Raw genomic sequence first — 23,776 nt, forward strand, 5'->3', positions numbered from 1 at the left:
AGATTGTTATCAGATCACAGGCTATTCACAATAAGTTAGGGATAGATTGTGGTAGGATTTGACCCACAATAAGTCTGAAAACTCATGGTCAAACACAAGCCCAAGATGAGAAGTTTTCTAATGGATCAGGGCCCAAGAGTGGGCTTTTGAAGAAGCTGCCTAGAAGGTCCTGTGGTTCATGTGTTATACTCTCTGGCTCTTCTTCAGTGACACTCACTAATGGAGACAGCTTATAGTTCTGAATTAAATGATTTCTTGATGAGGAAATCATGCAGAATTCAGGGCTTGAAGGATGGCTCAACAATTAAGAACGCTTGCTTGCTGTGCAATCATGAGAACTAGAGTCTGGTTCAGGGAAAATCTTTCTCAAAGGAATACATGAAGAGTGATAGAGGATCACACCAGATATCCTCTTCTGGCTTCTCTCTGTGTGTACAGGCACATGTACCTGAACACTCACACGTACATACACTCTCATGAACACACACAAACATACACACATGAATGAATGATGAACGAATTAATGAGTGAGTGAGTGAATGAATGGATAAATGAATGAATTAATGAATGCATGAAGCCTTTAAAAGTAACAACATTACTTTTGGAACGTTAGTCCTCCTGTGTTGTTACGGCCCTCTCCACTCCACGCTTGGCGGCCACTGTTTCCCGGCCCAAGCTGCCGCTCCGGTCTGCTGGTCAGGGTCGAGAGAGAGAGAGAGAGAGAGAGAGAGAGAGAGAGAGAGAGAGAGAGAGAGACAGAGAGAGACAGAGAGAGACAGAGAGAGAGAGAGGATAAAGGGGAAGAGACTCAAAGAATGGAGACAAGACAGAGGTTCTGATCAAGTCTCATTTCTCATTTATTGTGTCTCTCTCTCCTTTATTGTCTCTCTCATTGTCTTCCTGTATTCTCTTTTTTGAAGGGAAATCTGGGGTATTTATAGGCTTTTGCCACGTGCCTTGTAGGCGCGTGGATACCACGTGCCTTACAGGTGTGGATATGAAGTAACCCTTACAGGTGTGTATAGCGTGGATAGCATGTGCACTGGGCGCCTTGTAGGCTTGGATACCATGTGTGCCTTACAGGCATGTATGGTGTGGATAGCTCGTGGATAGCACGTGAACTGCATGCCTTGCAGGCATGGATACCACTTGAGCCTTGCAGCTGGGGGGCAGTAAACAGCAAAACAGAATATGTGGGATATCAGAGTGTGCTTCAGCTGTTGTAGGCTGTTGAAAAACAAGTCTCACATCAGGGTATAGGGCTTGAGATGGCTGCAAAGCTGATAGCTGCTTTCTACTAAAAGTCGGCTCCCAACACTGTGTGGATTAACAATGGAAGGCAGACTCCACCCTATGTCTATTGATTCAACCAACCAACCATGCATCACAAATATTCAAAAACACTGCATTTGTACTGGCAATGTACAATAAATATTTAGAAAGTAGTTGCCTTGCATTATGAATTAGATAATTTTATGTAAAGAGGAACTGCAAACACTGTGCTTTCTTATATAAACGACTTTAAATATCTGCAGATTTTTAATATTGTCAGGTGGCTCCAAGAGATTGAGAGATGACTACATGCAGGAAATTGTAGGAAATTTTTCGGTACCACTGTCTCCAATCAAACTGTATCAGCTTAAATGATGAAAGTCAAGAAAGTTTGGCCATATATTTGTTTAAGAAATATTTGCTGAATGCCTGCTATGTACCAGGAATGCCTGTGAAACCTTAAGACATATTTGATAAAATTGATAAAATGTCTTCCCTCAGGAAGCTTATGTTTTGGATATGGGTGGGGGAGATAAATTTATCCATGAAGTCTGGTGAGCATAAGAACTCTGGGGAAAATAAAGCAAAGTGTGGAGGCTGGGAGGTGGGTGGTGACTGGAGAAAGCCATTCTGGAGAGGTGATGCTGGAGCAGAGCCTGCAGAGACAATGTGGGTGGATGAGAGGGAAATGTGGTCCAGGCAGAGGGAACTCCAGGCACAAAGACACAAAAGTTAAAGGCATCTTTGATGTGGCCAAAGCAGGAAGACAGGTAATTGGCAAGCTTGAATGAGAAGGTCACCCCCAGATCCCAGAGAACGAAGGTGATGAGACAGGCCCTCCTCTCGTAGACATCAGCTTAGAAAGAAGTCTTTACTTTTCTAGCTTTGGAGAAACAGGAAGGTCAGGGCCTGATCTCATCTGCTATTTACTTGTGAGGTTCACTCATGTTATCTCCATTCCCACTGTGCCCATATAATTACACTGTAGAGAAGAAAGGATTGGGTTTACTAAATATAGCAGCACTCTCTAACATCTGATTATCACCTATCAGCCAGGTACTCTCTGTGTTATTTTCTTAATGTTTTGTCCTTTGGTGGATTATGGTTTTAAACTTCTTAGTAAACAACAACAACAACCTGAGCAGGGGGTGCTAGGAGAGTTGGCTGGAGTGATGGCTCAGCCAGGAAGAGAACGCTATGCTCTTGAAGAGAACCTGAGTTTTATTCCCACCAACCACCGACATCATGCAGCTCACAGCTTCCCCAGACTCCAGGGAATTCAACACCCTCTTCTGTCCAACAAGGGCACCTGCACACATCTGCACACATGCATACACACAAATTAAAGTAAAAGACATTGTCTTTCTTATTCATCCTGAGTGGCAGAGTGGATCAGAGTCCTGATGTGATGTTGTAACTATGTTTTGATGTTATTTAAAAAGAGAACAGGGCCTTGGGGGAATAGCTCGGTTGATAAACCGGTTGCTGTGTAAGCAGCAGGACCTGAATTCTGATCCCCAGATAAAAATGGAGTGCAGTGGTGTGTGCCTATACTCTTAGAACTAGGCAGGCAGAGGCAGGCTTGCTGGCCAGTAGGACCTAGCCATTCAAAGATCTCCAGGCTCAGTGAAAGAACTTGTCTCTAAAAGTAGGTGGGAAAAATGATTGAGGAAGACACTTGGTATTGAAAACTAGCCTCTACATGCCCTGTCTCTCCAACACAGAGGAATGCCTACACATGAGCACACACAAAGAGAGACAGAGACAAGGACCAAGAAGGAGAGAGATTAAATAAATACAAATGCATGTGTGCTGCATAGCTGGTTCTTCAGCTAAGATATTTCATTCAGGAAAAGGGAAGCTCACAAGATGGAGAAGTTGTCAGTACCCAGCCCAGTCCAAAGTTAGATACGTAGTAAATAACAGGTTTGGGGCTTTTCAGTGGCTCTACCTGCAGTTGGGTTAATGACTCCAAGGATAGAACTTGTGAGTGGTTACTGTGCTGGGGTGGGTTGTTGGGGAATCTGCCTTTCAGTTGCCAAGTGCTCCTGTAAGCACCCCAGTGGCCTCCCTGTTTCCTCAGTCTAGACTTGGGGAGAATGTTTCCCTCATAACTAATTTGTTCACATCTGCTCAGGAAAGGATGTACCAAATGAGCAGAGTTCCTTTCTTAAGTGTGTGGTGTTTATGGTAGTTGGTTTTTGTTTATTTTTTTGTTTTTGTTTTGTTTTGTTTTTCATTTTCATTTTCCTTCTGTTCAAGTTGGAAACTCGAGAGCAGTACATTTATGTGCTGGAAGCTCGCAATGCCTTCAGTAAAGGATAACAAATCTTAGCAGTCTTCTCAACCACCAAAAGCTTTCTTTGAATTTTAAAAAACACTGTGCGGCAAATGATAGGTGCTTGGCTTTAGGCAAGAAACTATGTTTTAAAAAAAGTAAAAAATATAAGATGTGTGCAAATTGAGTTTAGCACAGTTACGGGAGTTACTACCTTACTTCTGGTTTATGGTTCTCTACAGTAATTCAAACTAAGGTTCCCATCAAGACTTATGTTATATATTGTAAAATACTTTCGTGGCAAGGAAGTCTTTATGTACATTTGTGTGTAGGGTGTTGGGGGGAGATATGCTATCTCTACCTGGGAAAGGATGCACTTGCCAGTATATGAGCAGACAGAGGCCAGAGGTTGGCATAGATGTCTTCCTCTGGGGCTTTGTGCACTTTCTGAGACTTGGTCTCTCACTTAACCTGGAATATATTGTTTTCAGTTAAACAGGCTCACCAGCAAGCCCCTAGGGTCCACCTGTTTCCTCTGTGCCAGCTCTGGGGTTACAGGCAAGCACTTAACACACTGAGCCCATCTTTGTAGCTGGAAAGTCATCATTGTCATGCTTTTGGTCTCTATGGTTGTCTTCTTCCTCTTCCTCTCCCTCTTCCTCTTCTTCCTTTCTTCCTCCTTATCCTCCTCCTCCTTTTCTTCCTTTCCCCTTCCCTTCCCTTCCCCTCCCCTCCCTTTTCTCTCCTCTGCTCCCTACTTCTCCTGCTGCTGTGGCATAGGACCTTGATTGAGCTTGAAGCTTTGCTCATGCTAGGCAACCTGGTAATAATGTTTCACAAAGCTGTTCTATGTTCCTGCACTGAATCCATGACCCTCTTTTAGTTCTAAGACACGGTCTTGCAAAATTGTTTGTGCTGAACTTGTATTCACTCTGCAGTGTATTTCCCCTTTTCAAAAGTGAAAGTTGTGTGTGTGTGTTTTAAGAAGAAAACAAAAGAGCCTCATGCCCTTTTGAGCCACCTCAAATCATATATCAAATTCCCTGTTTGTATAGAAAGTTGGAAAACATGTAGTCCTCAGCTGAGACTGCTCTTGGGAGCCTGTCAGCTACAGCAGATAGTGTTTATGCTGGTCCCATGACTTGGCATGTTTACTCCAGAGAAGGATACTTGGTATATATGACTGCCATGTCTGGGGAAGGGATGTTAGTAAGGTCATCTTGCTAGATGTTGTGCTTGGCATTTTTGAAAACACGGGTGTTCACTATTACCCTATGTAATGTTCTCTCTAGCTGTACTTTGGGAAAACAGCCGGTGAGAGGATCAGGAACAGAGTCTGGAGCCCCACACTGAGGTAGCTGAAGTTCTTGCTTCAGGCATTGCTGACAACAAGTACCTTCCTAATGGCAGGAGACAGTTAAATAGAAGTCAGGATGCCACCTATCCTCTTGGAGAACCCGTCACTTTCTTTCTCCATTTCCCATCTCTGTTTTTATTTTCAAGCAGACCAAAGAACTCACAAAGAAAAAAGAAAATGAGGACATGAAACAGACAGAGGATGAGAAAACCAAGCAGATATACAAGAGCTGGAAAGAAGACTCAGAATGGCAAGCATCTTGTGAGTACCTGCCATCTCAGCAGCACCATGCAGGGGCTCAGCTGGACCTTCTAGTACGAAAACATTCATCCAGGGGGCACCCAAAGTGCACTCTCAAGAAGTATCTTTCCACTGGGTTGTCACTCAAATGTTGTCAGTAAATGCTAATTACTCAGATGCTTGAATAGCAGGAAGCCTTTCCATTCATCTTTGCACCATTAAATTAGTGTTTCTGAATGGTGGAATTACATATAGCTATGAAAAATATCTTTTGAAGAATGTTTAGTGGTTTTAAAAGGTGTCTCTTTCTTGGAGAAGAAACATGATAAATAGTATAAAAATCACTATTTTAGAATTCTAAATTATGAAGGAAGAGAGAGCAGGAAAATATTAACATGTGAACCTTGATTTTTTTTTTGGAGAAATTTGATTTTAAATTGTTTATTTTAATTTTACTTCTTGTTATTCTGTTTTGTTTTTTCCTCCAAGTTCTCAATAGTGCATACATCTTTAAACAGTTTTTTTAAAAACTGATATATCTCAGTTCTCCTTGTAGAGTACCCTATGAAATGCCCACCACATACATAACTTTGTAACACAAAGCACACAGAATTGACAGGTGGGATATATCTGCATCATTTTCATGCATCTCTGCCTCTGACCCAACACTGACCCTTTTTTGACCTTGTACTGATAGGGCTGGACAGAGGCCAATCCATGTATGAGACTAGATTAGAGTCTTCACCTGCCATCAACAGAGAAGACTCACTGGACTAGCTGACAGTACCCTGAGACTTGTAGAGAGGCAAAACCCAAGTAGTAAGATTTTCTAGATGCTCAAAGTCCTGTATTAGTCTCAAATCCTTTATAACAAATGCCAAAAATTTTGATGAAACAAAAATATTTGCAAGATCCACGTTGTGGCTTTCTAGTGCTAAGCACTGAAACTCCAGTACGATGAAATATTTTGAATATGTTTTCAAAGTCAAGCATGACACGATTTAGCCCATAATGTTTGAATTGTAAAAACTAAAACAAAACCTTCCATGAAAATGGGTTGTTGCATCCTGTAATCTTTAACCCTGTATGGCTAAAACATAACCCCATCTATTTTAGAACAAAATTAATGTTAAAAGGCAGATTGGGAAGTGTGTGTATGTTTACTAAGGTGTCCTGAAATTCTCCACAAAATGTTTATGGGTAAAATCCCTTTACTTCCCGTCTCTTTGGCCAATCCACATTCAGATAAGCCTATGGTAGCCTCTGGATGTGACTTTCAACCAGCCTCGGAGGTCTTTCCCTAGCTTACTTGCTACTGAGAAGTCCTTTTTAGTCTTTGCTATTGACTTGGGAAGCACTGTGTCCTGACCATGATGCTATCAGGGATGTAATACTGGCCTCTGGTATTCCCTATCTCTCTGACTAGGTCTCAGAGCTTAGTTTTGCCAAGTGCAGTAACTTAATCTCGCTAAACATTTTCTATCCTACCACCTCCTTCTCCTTTGTCTTTCTTTCTTCTCCCTCTCAGAAAGTTCCTAGTTCCTAAATGCAGATAGGAATTCTGGAACGAGTGCAGGAGGGGCCTTAAAATATGATAGCCGGTACTGGGAATGATAATTAATATGAGTACAAAACTAACTCTGCCTGGAGCCTCCCCAGAGCACTATGGTACAGGGCTGAGTCTACGGTCTCTGTGGGCTCTGAATGTGACCTTTGACAAGCTTGATGGACTAACTCAGTCATTGTTATCTTTGTAGTGCGAAAATCTAAGGCAGCTGATGAGAAGAGACGCTCCTTAGCTAGACAAGCACGGGAAGACTACAAGAGGCTATCTCAAAGGGGAAAGAGTGGGGATGCGCTGCAGAGCCCACTGACTGGTCCACAGAAGCCCAGAAGACCTCCTCTTCCCCCGAAGCCCCAGTTCCTGCAGCCGCTAGGAAGCCCTCCAAAGTCTTTAGGGTAAGAAGCCGCATAGACGGCTTTTATCATAAGCTCTGGGATGGGTTGACTAAAACCGTGTGTCTTGGGGCATGGGATGTAGGTGGGTGGTAGTGTTGGCTCACGGCTTAGGTCAACGCAGGCTCGCCTCTTACACGGCTTCCTTGATTCCTTTCTTTCCTGTAAGATATCCGTAGTGGCTAAAGTTAGAACCCAACCACAGGGTGAGGATGTGGAGGTGCCACCTCCACCCAGTGACAACAGGCTGACTGGACCGAGAAGGGGGAACATGGAGAGCGAAGGGCATTTGATGAGCAACATTGCCTCTAGTGGCCAAAAGTAACATTAGAATCCAGGAGGCAAGCGGACTTTTTACATCCCAGGACTACTTTTTATTGCTGGTGTCAAGGCTTGATGGCAGCTCTCTTTCTAAGACACAGAGTCAAGATCGTATTTTCAGAATTTTGAAAGGCTCCATTTTGGAACAAAGTCTCTATTTGGCGATGAAGGTAACTTTACCTTCATCGTGCTGGAAGATAAAAAAGATAGATATAGTGATATCCAGAAGAAAACAGCATCTTTCGTGTTTACTATCAAATTCTTTTTTATAACTACTGACTTTTATAGAATATTATCAATAGTCTAATATTTATTTGTTTGCTTGTAGTAGGGATCAAACCAAGGGCCTTTCACATGTTAGGCAAGCACTTTGTCACTGAGCTACAGCTTCAGCCCGAATATTCCAATATTTATAAAGAAATGTTTGAGATTAATTATTGATCACGTGACCCACACTGGATTTAGCATTGTCTCTTGAAATAAAACCTAAAAATACTTCCCTGTTAAGAGTTTATAAAAATGAAACAAACAAACAAAATCTCTGGGTTTTTGTTTTTTTGGTTTTTTTTTTTTGGTTTTTTTTTTTTTTTTTTTGGTTTTTCGAGACAGGGTTTCTCTGTGTAGTCCCGGCTATCCTGGAACTCACTCTGTAGACCAGGCTGGCCTTGAACTCAGAAATCCGCCTGCCTCTGCCTCCCAAGTGCTGGGATTAAAGGCGTGCGCACCACTGCCCAGCTCTGTTTTTTTTGTTGTTTTTTGTTTTTGTTTTTGTTTTTTAACAGTGTAAGTCATTATTTTTTTCTAACTGGGGCTTATGACCTCAGAGGAAACACAAGAATGAATTATTTTCCTGACTATAATCATTTCTACTTTCTCCACTGAAGGTCCCAGTTTGAGACGTGGTGACCAGTGCTAAATGACCCTATGCACAGTTTGGCAAAAATAAGTTTTATTTTTTTTTCCTCTTACAGCTAAAAAATAAAGAGTCAAGAAATACACACCTCCTGAGCCTCGTAACAGGTCACAAATGGACTCCTGTATGCGTCCTTGCCTAGTGTAACTCTGGGTACAGAGCTTCGCAGGCAGCCTTCTCTTGTTTTCTAGCCCCTCGCATGGGATATGGTTTACCTGATGTCTTTCCTATAACGTTTTTAGGACACACTATATTTGATGGATGACTGTGAAAATGGCCTTTTAAGGAGTAGAAGACAGTTCTTATCAGCTGTCCCCAGCTTGTTCTTTTCCAGTTAAAGCAACGCAGAAGAGCTCTCTGTGCATCAGAGTGGATAGGGCTGGGCCTGGGACGCTGGGCAGTTATGACAGATGTCAGCCAGAAGCCAACCCAGGGAAAAAACAGACACTAACCTGTCCCATGTATGTGGAGTTTTATTCTATCTCCGAGGATTATGTGTAGAAAAGGAAGCTAATGCGGAAACCAGCATGAGAATTTCTCACATAATCTAATGTGTATGCAAGGTCAGCTTCCAGGAAAGTCAAATATTGTCAGATATTTTCTCTCAAATCCTCTGAATGCCATAAATGAGAATACATAGCCATATTTGCATATGTGTGTGTGCATGCACACATGCAGGAGCATGTTTGCAGAGCTGTTATATCACATGGAACTCAGGACACACACATTTATGTTGCCAGCAGAAGCACAAAGAGCCACATTAATTCGTATCATGGAAATTTTCAGTAGTTCATTCAATCTCTTTGTTTTAGATTTTGCTCACCCAGTGGCTTGTTGAACCAGACTTGGGAGAATATTTATCTCTGTGCCACCTTCTGTAGTAGAATCCATCCGTGCCAAGATGCCCTTCCGATGCTAAGTTGATTTCAAAATGGTGCTGTTGCTAATTTTCCCTCTGTAGTCTGCAGACACATCCCCTTTACCTCCTTGTTCCTAGAGCATCTTTTAGTAGAAAGAAACCTCTTCAAAGTGTGAAAGAAGAAGCAAGTGAGGGAGGTGAGCAGAAACCGAGAATTTGAGGAGAAGCAACTACTGAAGCAGTCAGGGAGGCAACTCACTGCGCGTGCTTGGCTTTGCCTGCACATCCACACTCTCCAGGAAAACAGCTTCAACTTCTGAAGCTTCTTTTCCCCAAATGTTAATTGAAAGTTAGTGGATCTTCTAACCCATAGTATAATGAATAGGAATCTAACTCAACAGTGGCTATTGCTATGATTGGTCCAGTTGAATGTGTTTTCCTCTGTTCTTGGGAGCCATACAATGGTGGCAAGTAGGGCACCTAACCTACCATTAACTGCCTTGTGATTAGATCTTGGAGATGGAAATACATATAATTCTCTTTCCCCACCTTAACCTCCTTTCTCTTCTCCCCTTTCCCTCCATACCCTCTCTTCCTCTTCCCTTCTCCCCTGTCCCTCTCTGTATAAAGTTGTCCCTGAATATATGTGGAGGCAATTCCCAAGAACCCTTGAAGAGATCAAAATGTGAAGGATACCCAAGCCCCTTGTATAAAATGGGGTAGTGTTTTCCTGTAATGCATTCATAGTCTCCCTGCACTTTAATCTAAATCACTTACAATGACTAATGAAATGTTAGGGCTACATAAATAAGTAAATAATTACATAATATTGTTTGGAGACTAATGACAAAAAATGTCTGTATTTGTTTAGTATAGTTACGATTTGTTTCTTTCAATATTTCCATGCCTCCATTGGTTGAACTGATCCCGACTAGTTTGTGCGTGCACACATATGTATACATACACATATATACATACATATTCACATGCATGTGTGTGAGGCTATATACACATATAATGAATCATGATTTCTTTTTTTTCCTTAAATTACAGATAAAACTTTAATTCTCCTTTAGGACAGATTTACAATTATAGGACAGATTATAAAACAACACATTTATAATCGGATTATCATAAATTATCATAAGTCATATGATAATTTATAATTATCATATGTCTTATGTCAGTCATTGAAAATTCCTACAATCTATTCTGATCACACTCCTCCCTCATCTCCTCCCAGATCCTCCCACACCTCCAGCCATCAATTCTGTATCCTCTTTCTTTCTGCTTTTGGAGAACAAGCAGGCAAACAAAACAAAATTGAAAATGACTTAAAAATCAACAGCAAAGAGGTATAAGACACACACAGATAAATAAAACCTTTAAAATACAAAATTCAAGTCATAGTATAGAATCAAAAGACCAGTGTGATTAAAAAAAAAAAAAAGCCCAAACAAAACATCATGATACAAAAAACAATCTCTGAGAACACCATTGAGTTTGTTGTGTGTGGGGCATGGAGCCTCCTTTAAGTGTGGTTTGTACACCCAGTAAGAAGATTGATTTTTTTTTTCCTTTGTAAGCAGTTTTAAGTTGGCAATAGCTTTGGGGTTAGAGATGGGAGTTCACGTCCACTCCCCATCTCAGCGCTGGATCCCATCTGACTTGGACCTGTGCAGGCCCGTGCTTGCAGTCGCCGTCTCTTGAGTACACGTGTAACAGTCCTGTCATATCTAGAAGACACTGTTTTCTTGATGTCATCCATTCTCTCTGGCTCTTACACTCTTTCTGCCTCTTCTTCCATATAGCTTCCTGAGCCCTGAGGAAAGGGTTTAATAAATACATTCCATTTATGGGTGAGTGTTCCCAGGTCTCTCACTCTGCAGAATGTCTGCCTGTGGGTCTCTGAATTCGTTCCTTTCTGCTGTAGGTGGAAGATTCTCTGATGGTGGCTGAGCAAGACACTGATCTATGAGTATAGCAGAATGGAGGACATTATTTCAAATTAGTCATCCCTAACTTGGGAATCATCTTACCCATCACAGGAATCAGGGAGTGATAAGGACTGAGAGCAGCTCCGCCCAGAAGGACATCATCCAATGGTTCAGAGAGGAACAGCTTCCATTCCGTGCAGGTTACCAGAAAAACTCAGACACCATTGCTCCCTGGTTCCACGGTGAGTACTGAGACCAAACACTGCTCACTTCAAGAACGACAAACAGTAAGGGCTTTCTCTCCCCTTCTTTATTTGTGCTGGGCTAACTGTTTTTCTCCTTACTTCCACGAAGTGTTTACTAAAAGGCTTTTCAGAGAGCTGTCTGCTTGTGCTTACTTAGGAAGCAGTCAGCATTCATGGACACTCCAACGATGTGGGTTAGTTCATCACCACAAATACAATACCTTAGGGATCGTGGGAAAGACGGGGCTTCCTAGGGACGGACAGGGCATGACTTCAGCACGTGCTGAAGTCATACTTCCTCCACTACAAAGTCAGTGATTTGATGTTCTGAGACAGGGTTATCAGGCAGAAGGCCAGCTATGCACCAGCTCTTTCATAACCAGTTGAGTGACCTTGAAGAAACAATGGTCTCTTTCAATCACTGCTCAACTTACTTGAGCCCCAATTTTCTCATCTCTTAAAGGAGAATCTGGGGCTTTTTAAAAATTCACTTTACATCCTCATCATAGCCCCCCTCCCTCCCTTCTTCACAATCCCATCCTTCTAGATCCCTACCCCCCCTATCAAAGGTGAGCCTTCCTTGGGTACCACCCCACCCCAGGTCATCTAGTTCCAGCAGATCTAGGCACATCCAGACAGTCCAAGTAGGAGGGAGGAGAACCAATGGCAGGGAACAGGGACTGTACAGCTCCTCCCACCCTGTTCCACTTATTAGGGAAACCACCTGAATACTAATGTACATGCTTGTTACAGATGTGGGGGGTCTAGGTCTAGCTCCTGCCTGCTCCCTGGTTGGTCCTGTGACTTTGATCCCTTCTTTCTGTTGTTTTAGTAAGTCTGCAAGGTGAAGTTGTTTGAGTCCTTGGACAGTATTAGCTGACTGTTTCAGCATTTGGCTTAAGAGACTTGGTTAATTTGGGCTCTTCTGTTGATCTAGGTCAAACTCCCTGACTGCTTCATTTCAAGAAAAGTCAGTGGTTTAAGACCAGTGGATAGGGGACTGGAGTATAGCTCTGACTGAGTTACTTGTCCATAATGTACAAATTGATCAGTTCTAACCCTAACATAGAAAAGAAAAGAAGGAATTGCCTGTGGCTGAATAGGACTTACTACCTAAGTATATTTCCACGGCAATCTCTTCTACTTAGGCCACAGTGCCTTGGTTTGAACTGTATGTAAGACACCTTACTTTGTAGTAGTATCATTTCACCCATAAGTAGACCACAGAAAATAAGTACCCAAACACAGAGCAAGAGCAACCCCTTCTTAAACCCCATCTCATCTGTGATAGCTTTTCCCTGGTAGCTGCTTTGGTAGCCTGTATCTCAGCAAGACCGCCAGGCGTCCTTCAACATATGTGTTTGTGGGTCTGACGTTGGTTTTGTTGGCTCCTGGAGGAGCCCCATGCTCCTCTAGGGCAAGGTTGCAAGCATCCCGCCCCACTGTGGTGTGATGATGCTGACAGAGACTAACAGAGAGAACTCTGCTGATTCTGCAGCTTTCAGCTCAGCCACCTCCACTGTGTGCTGCCCTCTGCTTCCTTTTAAGATAAGCACAGGAAATCAGCCTTTGTAGTCTCTGTGTCCTTGTACAGTTGCTGTATGCTGTTGTCCCTGATTATGAGAGGCAGTCTTATTTTTGTTTCTGTTTTTTGTATTTTTTTTAACAGCAGGGTATGAAAATTGGAAGCATTAGCTGATGTCACTAAGAATTCTGATGTGTGAACTGGCAGTCCTGTCTGACAGAGTTGTAGAAAGCCAGAGGACATGGCAGGGCTAAAATTCCAGTGGGAGCCTTGCCTAGAAAACACAAATGTGCAGGGTTACACATAATATTTTATAGATATGACATTGTTGATTTATTTCATACAAATATTTATCATAATTAAAAGCAAATAAATAATGCAATAAATAAATAAATAAATAAATAAATAAATTGATAATAAATATGCAGTCAGGTGGCGACATAAATCCTTGGCTTCCATTTTGGGAAGACAGAATGTCACATTCCCATGATGGAGACAGGGTAGTTCACACTTTGTCTCTCTGAAATACAGCTGTATGTGTGTTTACCAGTTAGTACTATAGAAAATGTCCTCGCATCACCCTTGAGCACGTCTCTTCATACCTACATATTATAGTTTCTTCACAGACTCTCTTCAGATATAGAATTTCTGGAAGGGAGAGGCATATGTATGTTTAAGGATGCATGTTGAACATTCCAAGCAGCCCAAATCAGAGACCCCGAGGTAACATGTTACCCAAGTATTTCCGATTGTAGAGCATTTCATTTCCTCTATTTTCTGGCTCTAGATGCTCATCTTTCAGGTCTACTGAAATACATTGTCATTTGAAAAACCTCCAAAATCTGAAACACTTGTGGACAAGTACGTTGAACTGTGTACACCCGATCTGTATTGAGCGTGGTCCAATGCCTCGGAAGCTAACACCCTAGTGTGCACCCCTTCGTCTGTTCCTAAGTCTCCTCTTTACTTTGTACTTACCAGCACTTGGTTTTACGTGATTCCATTTCCTTCTGTGGAACACGGGGCACAGAGGAATTGGAATAATTGTTTTTTGCACTGATGCACAATGATCCCGAGCCCCTCATGTTTGTTGGCTGAGTGTTTGCTGTAAACAGTTCTTGAGATATTTTGATCATTTTCCGGGATATCTATTGAATTTTTGTTTTGCTTTGTTGAATGTTATATATTTTAAACACTAATCATTTACCAATTATATAGGCCAGCTATACATTCTTCTAGTCTATGATTTACCTTTTTATACTTTAGTATATTTTAAAGCACAATTTTTCATGTCAATGCTGTTCAGATTAGATTTTCTTTTTTTTTTTGCTTCTATCATGTACAACCAGCCTGCAATTCATTTGTTTCCAGATAGCTTTCCATTTATTATTGTGTTAAATCTCATATTACATAAAATTCACCATCTTAATCATTTCTAAATGATTTTTAAAACTGTTTTTAAAACATTTTTAGTTGGCATAGGAAATAATGGTTTCCCTTGTGACATTTCATACATTTGTGTATTTGACTTTACTGGTATTCATCCCCTTATCAGCTTTCCTTGTTCCTCTTTCCCTGCTTCCTCGGTCTTAACGTTATCTATCTGTATGTGCATGCAAGCGCTGGTCTGCATGCCTGTGCACGTGAGTGCAAAGGTCAGGCTTCTTCTGCTATCATTCTCCACTCTAGTCTCTGAGTCAGGATTCTCACTGAGCTGGTGCTCTTTGTTTTAGATAGGCTTGCTGGCCAGGAGACATCTGCCTGTCTCCACTTTCCCAGCACCGGGACATCAGATACAACACCCAGCTTTGAGTTGAGTGCTAAGAATCTGAACCCATGTCTTTTGATTGTGTAGCAGGGTTTTTAGCCACTGAACCATCTCCTCAGCCTTTTTTCCACTGTTACATGTGTTCATGTTTCCTATAGTTACAGGCGGCCTCTGTGCCAAGGATCAGTGTGAGGTGTAAACGTGAGGTCTTCTCATGCCTTTCCTGTACCTGTCCTATGTTGGAGTATGTGTGATGACTTTCTAATTGTATACCATATACACAGTTGTTTTTGAATGTCCTAGCCTTCGAGTTCTGTTTCACAAGGGTTGAAATGAAGAGAACTGAAAGAAGGAAGGAGTTTTGGAACTTAGTTTTCCAAACACCACTATGTGGATTGTTCTCTCTCCCTGGTGCATGAGGAAACGGCAAATGTGTGCAGAGGTTTCTGTGCAGAGCAAGTGAACTCACATGTGCAAAGAGTTCAGAACAGCCCCAGAGAACAGGGCTTGTTTGGCTTACCAGAAGTGGCACCAGATGCCTCTGCCCTAACTGTGCTTTCTGCCTTCACGTTATCACCGTTTTACTGTGCTGAGAAATAGTCACACAAGGGAACATGTGGTTCTTCAGCAAAACAGATCTTAATTACTGCAAAACTCTGTCTCATTTGGAAGTATTTATTTAGGGCCTGTCCTTAAAAATTCAGGTCACCCCAGGAGGCTCTAGTGACATGGACGATCATGGATAGAAGCCACTGCAAAGGATCAGAGGATTTGGTTGTTTGGGAAGTTGACAGAGCAGGGGTGAGCTCGTAGGGGAAGGTTTTGGCTATCAGGTGGGCTGGACCGGCTGGAGTGAAGGCGTCTGTCTCCCCGACTCCTAAGTTTCTGAGGACTGTCATTAAGTCTATTTTGTTGGTTTCCTTAGCAAAAGGGATTATTTCCTCTTGCCGGTGTCATTTTTATCCTTTCATATCCTCTTGCCCTAGACTGTAATTCTCAGCTCAGGTAAGTCTTGTCTCTTGAATATAGTCACAGATTTAAATCCATTGTATTCTTGCTCCTAGTTACCAGGTTCCGGCAATCTTTCAGCCACCATGTTAGTCTCTGGTGTTTGTGAAGTACATGATAAAATCCAGAGAGTCCTCCCACCCATCTGACCAACTCATTCACCAAGCATAATCTAACTCTAGGCTCTCAGTCACCAGAGGGCATCATACCTAATCTATTACGCCCACTAACATGCATTGAGGCCTCATTGAATGGAGATCAAAGAATAAACACAATTCAAGTTCTACTTGCAAGTTCACGTCTTCATTCTACCAACAATTGCTTGCCCCTCCTAAAGAGACAAAATGGTAGCAGTGTAGGGATCTTAGAAACTGCCAGAGACTGGAGTGTAGAGAGACAAATGGTGATGGGAACACATTTCTAGTTCAGGGTTTTCCCAGCAGCCTTTGTTGCTAGATAATTTCACTCGCATACTTGTTTTGCATATCTGGTTAATCATTGATTTTTGAAATGTCATTAACACTTGCCAAACAGAATATAACTGAGCTCAATGAAACAGCTCCATCCTTGTTTATTCCTTATGGATGTCTTTTGCTGATTCGGCACAACTAGACATATAGTCCCTATAGTTTATATCAGAAACCATTCCAAAAGCAAATCCCTATACTTTCAGTGGGATTTGACACTATTGGACCATGCTACCGGTGTTTATACATTGCTTCTATTTTGACGCATCTCTCTGCCTTATTCTCTTTGGCAGGTAAGTTTCTTCCAAAGTCTGTGGCTAAGCCTCAGGTGATGGTTTGCATCATATGTCATCACATTTAGGACACACACATTTCATGAAGCAACTAGACTGTGACCAGAAGCAAAACTATGTCACCACTGTGTGTGGTAGGGAAGGCAACTGAATGCCTGTTCTCTGGTGGTCACTGTGTGCCCTTGGAGGAACCAGCAATGCTCTGTTTAACATGTAAACTTCATTACATTAGTAACATCAACACAGTTCATACTTATCTACATTTCTCCATTAATTATATACCTTACATTTGTTCAGACTTCTGAACTGAAGAAGATAAAACAGAAAGGAGCTAAAGCCCTTTCTGGTTCTTTCTGGGATGTTCTAGTGCTCCTGTAAGGAATACTGTGCACTGCTGTTATTTTCTGGTTGGCTCTGATCTTTCTCATCAATGTTACTGTTCTTTCTGTTAATGGTAAGAATAGAGCAGACCTTGGATTTCAAAGTCTCCATTGTTGTAAATGATGTACTTGAGTTACAAATGTCCAGAATGCCAGTTTTCTGTGTATGTGTGTGTGTGTGTGTGTGTGTGTGTCTGTGTGTATTTAAGAATGGAACCCAACATGTTAGGCAAGCATTGTACTTAGTACTCAAAACATAGTCTTATAGTTTCTTGTTGTGTTTTTGGAGCTGAGAGGTTACCCAGAAGCCACTAGCCAGTGCAGTGTTTATGGTGGAAGCAAGGGTGAGTACCTCTGCTTTGAGGGCTCCCACTGAGGATCTGTGTAGAAGGGGGGTTCTAAAGCATTGAAGAAATCATGAGCTTTGTCCTTAAACTTTTCTTGGTCAGCACGTGCTTTCTTATAATATCTCCTGCCACAACCCTATGATGGACACCACTTCTTTATGACAGGGGGAAACAAAACAAACCAAAGAAACAAGTGGTGGATAAGAGTATACATATGGGGTTGGCTGCATGGGTTCACATCTGAGACTCTAGCAGTCAGCCATGTGGCCTTGGTCACATGACCTAACTTCCGTGCTTCTGTTACTTTTCTGTATGATGCAGGTACTGACTAAACATCAAATCTTTTAACAGATACAGAGTTCTCAAAACTGTGTGAAGTGCATAATAAATGTCAAGTAATGTGTGTAGCCATCAAGAGAGCAAATGAGAATCAATAGACTCAGGTAATATGTGTAACCACCAAGAGAGCAAATGAGAATGACGAATGATAATTTTAGTCCTTTCACTACAAGAGGAAATGTTGGGATAATATTTTAAGAGCTCTGGTCATGTTCACCTCTTTGTAGCTGGGATTTGGGGCAGGTTCTAGAGCCTCTCAGGAAATACTGCCCCTAACTGCAGGAGTTGAAAGTGCATGGATGTTGAGGCCCACATTCTCCCTCAACACTTTGCCTCAACGCTTTTGGGGCTAAGTGCTCTGGTCAAGAGAGAGAGTGGGGCTCTTGGGGCAAGAGACGTGAAGAATAGAGACAAGACAGGGTGTGATTCAGTCTCTTCTATTTTCTCAAGTCTCCTCTATTGAAGGGAATTCTGAGGTATTTATATACACAAGCAGGAAAACACAGGTGAAAACATTTTACCACGTGCACCATATAGCTGAGGTCACTAAACAGCAAAACAAGCTATGTGGGATAAACAAGATATTTATCAGAGTGTGCTCCAGCTATTATAGGCTTTTGACAACCAAGTCTTTAATCAGGGTATATGGTTCCAGATGGCTGCAAAGTTGATCTAGCCGCTTTCTACTAAAGTCGGCTCCCAACAGGTCCCCCTTTTTAAATTTTTTTTTTTTTTTTCAAAAGGGAAGGCTGGGAAAACTTACGGAAACCGTGCCTGTCCTAGGTTGGAGCAAAGGACCCCAGCCTCACTTAAGATGGTGAGGCCTCCCTTATTTTAGGGGCAAGGGTCTCGATATGCTCTCTTACCCGTCATTGGCTAACCGGCTTAGCACGCAAGTTAGGGGTTAATCCTCATCAGTCTTGATGACAGAGGTTTCAGAGTCCCCTACTTCCAGCCTGTAATAGCGGACCTGTATGGGTTTCATTTGTTATCTGTTGCCGTACCAAAGCCATCAGTTTGAACAGCATGAACCCGAGAGACAAGAGACTTAATATCTAAACCGTTGATATAAAAGCAACACTCTTTAAGGCAACACACAACTTCCCCTGTTGGAGAAGTGAAAGGTCTAAGCCTTGTACCCACAAATTTATACCAATGAAATCCTTGAATTTTGCATCAGCTTAGTAACAATTATACAGATAAAGACAGCCTAATATTAACCACCTCAGTCCCCAAGTCCAGGGAATTGGAGCGCCGACTCTTCATTAACTTCTTCAAGCTGAACATGGGCGTTGACTTTTAGAAGAGGAATGAGGGGAAGGGTAAATTGATAAGCATCTGAAGTCTGTCTTAACTACATCCAGCTGGAAGTCCAGGGCATCAGTGAACATGCAGGTGATAAGATTCATTCTCCAAAGCTGTGTATTCTGCAATATACAAATCTCAAAACAAGGTTTAGTATCAAGATAATTATTTTGATTCTCTGAAATCTAGTGTTCTGGAGGCCTACCTCTGTCATGTCTGATCCATATAATTCTGGAAGACATAACTACTACCTTAATGACCTCATCAGAAAACTCATAGAAAAACCTTTTTTTCCAAATTAGCCTTTCCTTAAGCCAGTAACCAGAAAAACCTTTACATTGAGTTTTTATCCAGAAAAATATAACTATATAACTCAGAATCACACCCATTTTGAAAGTTAAATCAATTAACATTATCATTCTGCTTAGCTCTCTGTCTAGAGCAGCCTTCTATTTATTCCTCGCGTCTTTAAAGCCTTTTTCATCTGTTTTTACTCACTTATTTCTTGCCCCATTTTCGTTACTATAACCTTTATTTATCTGTTTGGCTCTCTTGACTCAGAGCAGCCTGCAATTTACTCCTTGCATCTTTAAAACTTTTTTCATCTGTTTCTGCTTATTTTTTTCTTGCCCCGTTTTTGTTACTATGCAATCACCTTTGTTTCACTTCCGAATTCAGCCAGCTCCGTCAGTCGACTGGTTCTCCAGCACAGGGTGTCTTCCACTGTATCCCGCTTACTGGAGCTCTAATGTTGAGACTCTGTCAGTCCACTGGTTCTCCAGCGCAGGGTGTCTTCCACTGTATCCCACTTACTGGAGTCCCTGTTCGGGCGCCACTAATGTTGAGGCCCACATTCTCCCTCAACACTTTGCCTCAACGCTTTTGGGGCTAAGTGCTCTGGTCAAGAGAGAGAGTGGGGCTCTTGGGGCAAGAGACGCGAAGAATGGAGACAAGACAGGGTGTGATTCAGTCTCTTCTATTTTCTCAAGTCTCCTCTATTGAAGGGAATTCTGAGGTATTTATATACACAAGCAGGAGAACACAGGTGAAAACATTTTACCACGTGCACCATACAGCTGAGGTCACTAAACAGCAAAACAAGCTATGTGGGATAAACAAGATATTTATCAGAGTGTGCTCCAGCTGTTATAGGCTTTTGACAACCAAGTCTTTAATCAGGGTATATGGTTCCAGATGGCTGCAAAGTTGATCTAGCCGCTTTCTACTAAAGTCGGCTCCCAACACATGGATTAGTAGGAGAGACTTGCAACGTGTCCAGGTGCCACTGGAGACAGAAGTAACTTCTAGAAACAGTTACTTCTCATCCTATGCTGCAGGCAGATTGGCATGTGAGACTCTAGGTACCCTAACAGTGGAGGAGACATGTCCCTTTGCAAATAGTTTTCTAAAAGCCTCTCCTTTTATATATTTTTAGGGAAGCCCAGAGACAGAAGTATAGCACAGATAGAAAAAAAAAGGGGGGGGGGGGGGAGGCAGGTGCCAGGCAAAGCATTGGAGGGCATCCCAGAGCACTGGTGACCCACAGCAGCCTGTCTCTCTAGAAAGCTCTGCAGTAGCTACAATATCCTGAAGCACTGAGGCAGCCCCAAGTGTATCCTGAAGTAATTAGGGCTACTGGTCCTCAGAACACAAACCCTGAACTTAAGAGTGGTGAATAGCACACTAGTGAGATCCGCACACCGGGCTTGACCATTCTCAACATTTCAAGAGAAATGCATCGTCTGTAAATTGCTCAGAGTAGATCTGAACACCGCTTAGAAAAATACATATTTGGAAAAATTCACGAGTACAGTGAGTTAAAAAGGAAAATGCCAGAGCTGAGGACCTGGAACAGACCCTGATCCTGGAACCTTGGCGTTGACTTTTCCCACTTAGCCTGCTTGGCTACAAAATGGGGATGATGATAGTACCAGCTCTCCTTACTTACAACACTTTGAAGAGGAAGTAAAAGGTGAGGTATTGTTGGTCCCTTGTTCTGGAGGGTGTCCCACGATGATCTCCCAATGTCGCTGTCGATGACCTGTCTCTCCACACTGAGCCGGTCCAGGCCCGGGCTGGGCTGATAAGGAGCCAGCTAGCTGTCAAGGAGGCAGCTTGGTGTCCCAGGCAGGTTCCAGGAGAGCAGAGCTCTCCCCAAGTGTTACAGCTCTTGTGACAAAAACTCTCAGACACCAGGATGATTCTTGAGGGGGCTTTAATTCCCCTAAATAGAGCCCTTATGTACAGTTTTAGGGTGGGTTAGGGTCTGACAGCAGATGATGTCTATTGGCTTGACCTGAGAGCTTGGAGATACCTCATCTGCATGTGAGAGAGCCTGAGGGGCCGTTCCTTGTGACTGATGGTCATAAGCCTCTCTGTGGGAGGGGTTGTTGGAGGACTGAAGGTAAGTGAAAAGGACCAGGGCCTGGGAGCAGAGCTGAACTCCTGCCATCTGATAAAGGTTCCGGGGTTCGAAACTCATGCTCAACCAAACACCCAGCTGCTTCTCACAGCCCACTGCCCTACAAGGTATGAACAGAAGCACATTGTATCACCACAGAAGGAGGTATCATGGTTGAGTGGGTAGGAGTTTGGTTATGAGCTCAAGGCCTAGAGATAGTGTCGCACTAATCCTGACCTACCTAAGGACCCTATCATGTTATGTGATTCTCTGTGAACACACTTTGAGGCATTCAAAAAAAATATTTTTATTTCATCTATATGAGTGTTTCCTACATATATGTATTTGTAGCACATGTCTATCTGGTGCTCAAGAAGGCCAAGAGAGAGTATTAGATCACCGGGGACTGCCATATGGATACTTGTAGTTACAGGTATTTGTCACACGTGTGTGTACTGGGAATGCAATTTAGGTTTCTTTGTAAGTACCCTCTACCCCTGAGTTATCTCTCCATCTAATTATGGCTTCTTCAGAGTAATAATATTACTCCTTTGTAGGGTTTCTTCAAAAGCTCAATGAAGCAGGTTACATTATTATTTGGTAATCTTTCACTTAACCCAAACATATACCTTTTAGATATAGTAAGTAGGTTGTAAAGCTGCACAGCTGATGGCAGCTCATACAGGACACACATCCCCTGACTCTCTAACAGTTCTGAAGTCAGAGGCAGTAGCGCATCCATATGAGATGAAATCAGTTAGCTAGGTCTTTTCCAGCTGAAGGCATAAAGTATGTCAGTGAGGGAGCAGCCTGACTGCTAGGAGGTCATAAGGAATCAGGTAGAAGGCCAAGATGGTCCTTATGGAATACGCTGTACGTGAGCCCACACAGCTGAGATCAGGTAAGCACACGGAGGTCGGGGGAGCCAGGTGCTCTGCAAGTACAGAGTAAATAGCCCAGGAGGCATCCAAATGCCTCATACTTTCTGCAGTTCAAGTAGGAATTTTCCAGAAGGTGCTGTGGGAATGATGATCTTCCTCATGTCTTCCTGTGGAGCAGTTTCTGCCCTGTGGCTTTTTAATAGAGGGCTCCTGGGGTTTCCAAGTCACTGTGAGTCTCTTGGGGTCTGTTGATCTCTTCTAAGCAGAAGTCAGTTTTCTTGGGCCTGTTCTGGTCAAATCTTCACTTTAAAGAGGTCTAAAAATCACACCATCCAGCGCAGTAGCTATTGACCACACATGCCAAGTAACTAAATAAACAAAATAAAACAGAAATTTGAGTCCACAGCCATACCGGCTGTAGTTCAGGTCTCACTAAATACTCGTGGCTGGCAGGAATCACCTGGGCAACTCCGAGGGCATTTTCATCATTGCAGGACAGTCTGTTTCATGTCACTGCTATAGAAGAAACCAAACCCCATCATTGCACAGAGAAGAGTGTATGGGACACTTCCTTCTGGTCTCACCTCCACCCGATGGACCTGCGCAATACCAACTGTTCACACTTGCAAACATTTCAGCTGCAGCTGCTCCTGAGCTCTTCTGGGGCTAGTTGCTGGCCATGAGACCTCATGTAGTGACATCTTACATCCTTCTGCTATTTTCTAACCAAATTAAAATATGCAGGCCATTTTCCTAGTAGAAATCTGTCCCATTAACCTTACTGAATAAAAGAAAATATAGCCATACTCGGTGGCAAATGCCTTTAATACCAGCAAAGGCAGACAGATCTCTGTGAGTTCCAGGCTAGCCAGTGCTATGTAGAGAGATGCTATCTCAAAGAAAAATAAGCCGACAGACAAAATAAATAAAAAGAAATCTGACATCCACTTCTTCTCCATCATGGAGCTCTCCGAGAACCTCAGATGGCTTTGTTTCGTTTACAGTGTGTGAAGATGGTTAATCCCTGGTGACCACCTTAAAATGTCATGAATTGAGAGGTGGGATAAAGCCACCTCTTTCATAATGCTTAGATCCATGCATAGGGAAAATCCAAAGTCTGTAAGGTCATTGCTCATACCATGCTGATAGGAATCTGACTTTGGAGCCTGGCATTGTCCGTAAGAACTCCCGTGTGTCTTCCACAGGAATAGCTCTCATGAGCCTGGCAGTAGCCATGGCTCCTCAAAGGTATCCACTGCCCTTGCCCACCCCCCCAAGCACGTCTGTGAAGCATCTACTACATTATCCTATGCTTTTAGATGCAAGAGAGTGTGCTGAGGAAAGTAAATTACCCGGCTAAGAAAACAGAAAGAAACTACCCTCTTGCAAAACCCAGTCTGCTCTACATGGCCCTCGCTTTTGAGCCTGCCTTCACTCCTGTGGTGAGCAAAGAGACTGTAGTATGACCTGGGATTTACTATAAAATCATTTTATTGTGTTTGAGTGTCTTAGGAGATTAGATAGTGCTAATATCTTGTGTAATGGGCTATGGGTGCAGAAATTAGAGGGCTTGTAGGTACTTTGATTTATGATTACTATATCACCTACTTTTAGGGGGAACATGCTCTTAGCCCAGGTTTTGTTGCAATTTTCCAGAAGAACTTTCTTTTAAGGAATTCATATA

The 23,776-nt window shown here is 42.5% G+C and overlaps 1 protein-coding gene across 4 annotated transcripts in view; it reads left to right on the forward strand.

Annotated features, from left to right (window-relative positions):
• Sh2d4a (SH2 domain containing 4A) overlaps positions 1 to 23,776 on the forward strand; it is a 68,360-nt gene that overhangs the window by 36,981 nt on the left and 7,603 nt on the right. For 3 of the 4 annotated variants that reach the window (XM_034520404.2, XM_034520405.2, XM_076914246.1), the window contains exons 5-7: positions 5,054 to 5,168; positions 6,905 to 7,106; positions 11,245 to 11,375. In XM_034520404.2, coding sequence (XP_034376295.1) covers positions 5,054 to 5,168; positions 6,905 to 7,106; positions 11,245 to 11,375 — 448 coding nt within the window. The remainder of the gene's footprint in view (positions 1 to 5,053; positions 5,169 to 6,904; positions 7,107 to 11,244; positions 11,376 to 23,776) is intronic. The other variant, XM_076914247.1, reaches the window with a different exon arrangement.

The sequence above is a fragment of the Arvicanthis niloticus genome, chromosome 16 (assembly GCF_011762505.2).
Source record: "Arvicanthis niloticus isolate mArvNil1 chromosome 16, mArvNil1.pat.X, whole genome shotgun sequence".
Lineage (NCBI taxonomy): Eukaryota > Metazoa > Chordata > Mammalia > Rodentia > Muridae > Arvicanthis > Arvicanthis niloticus.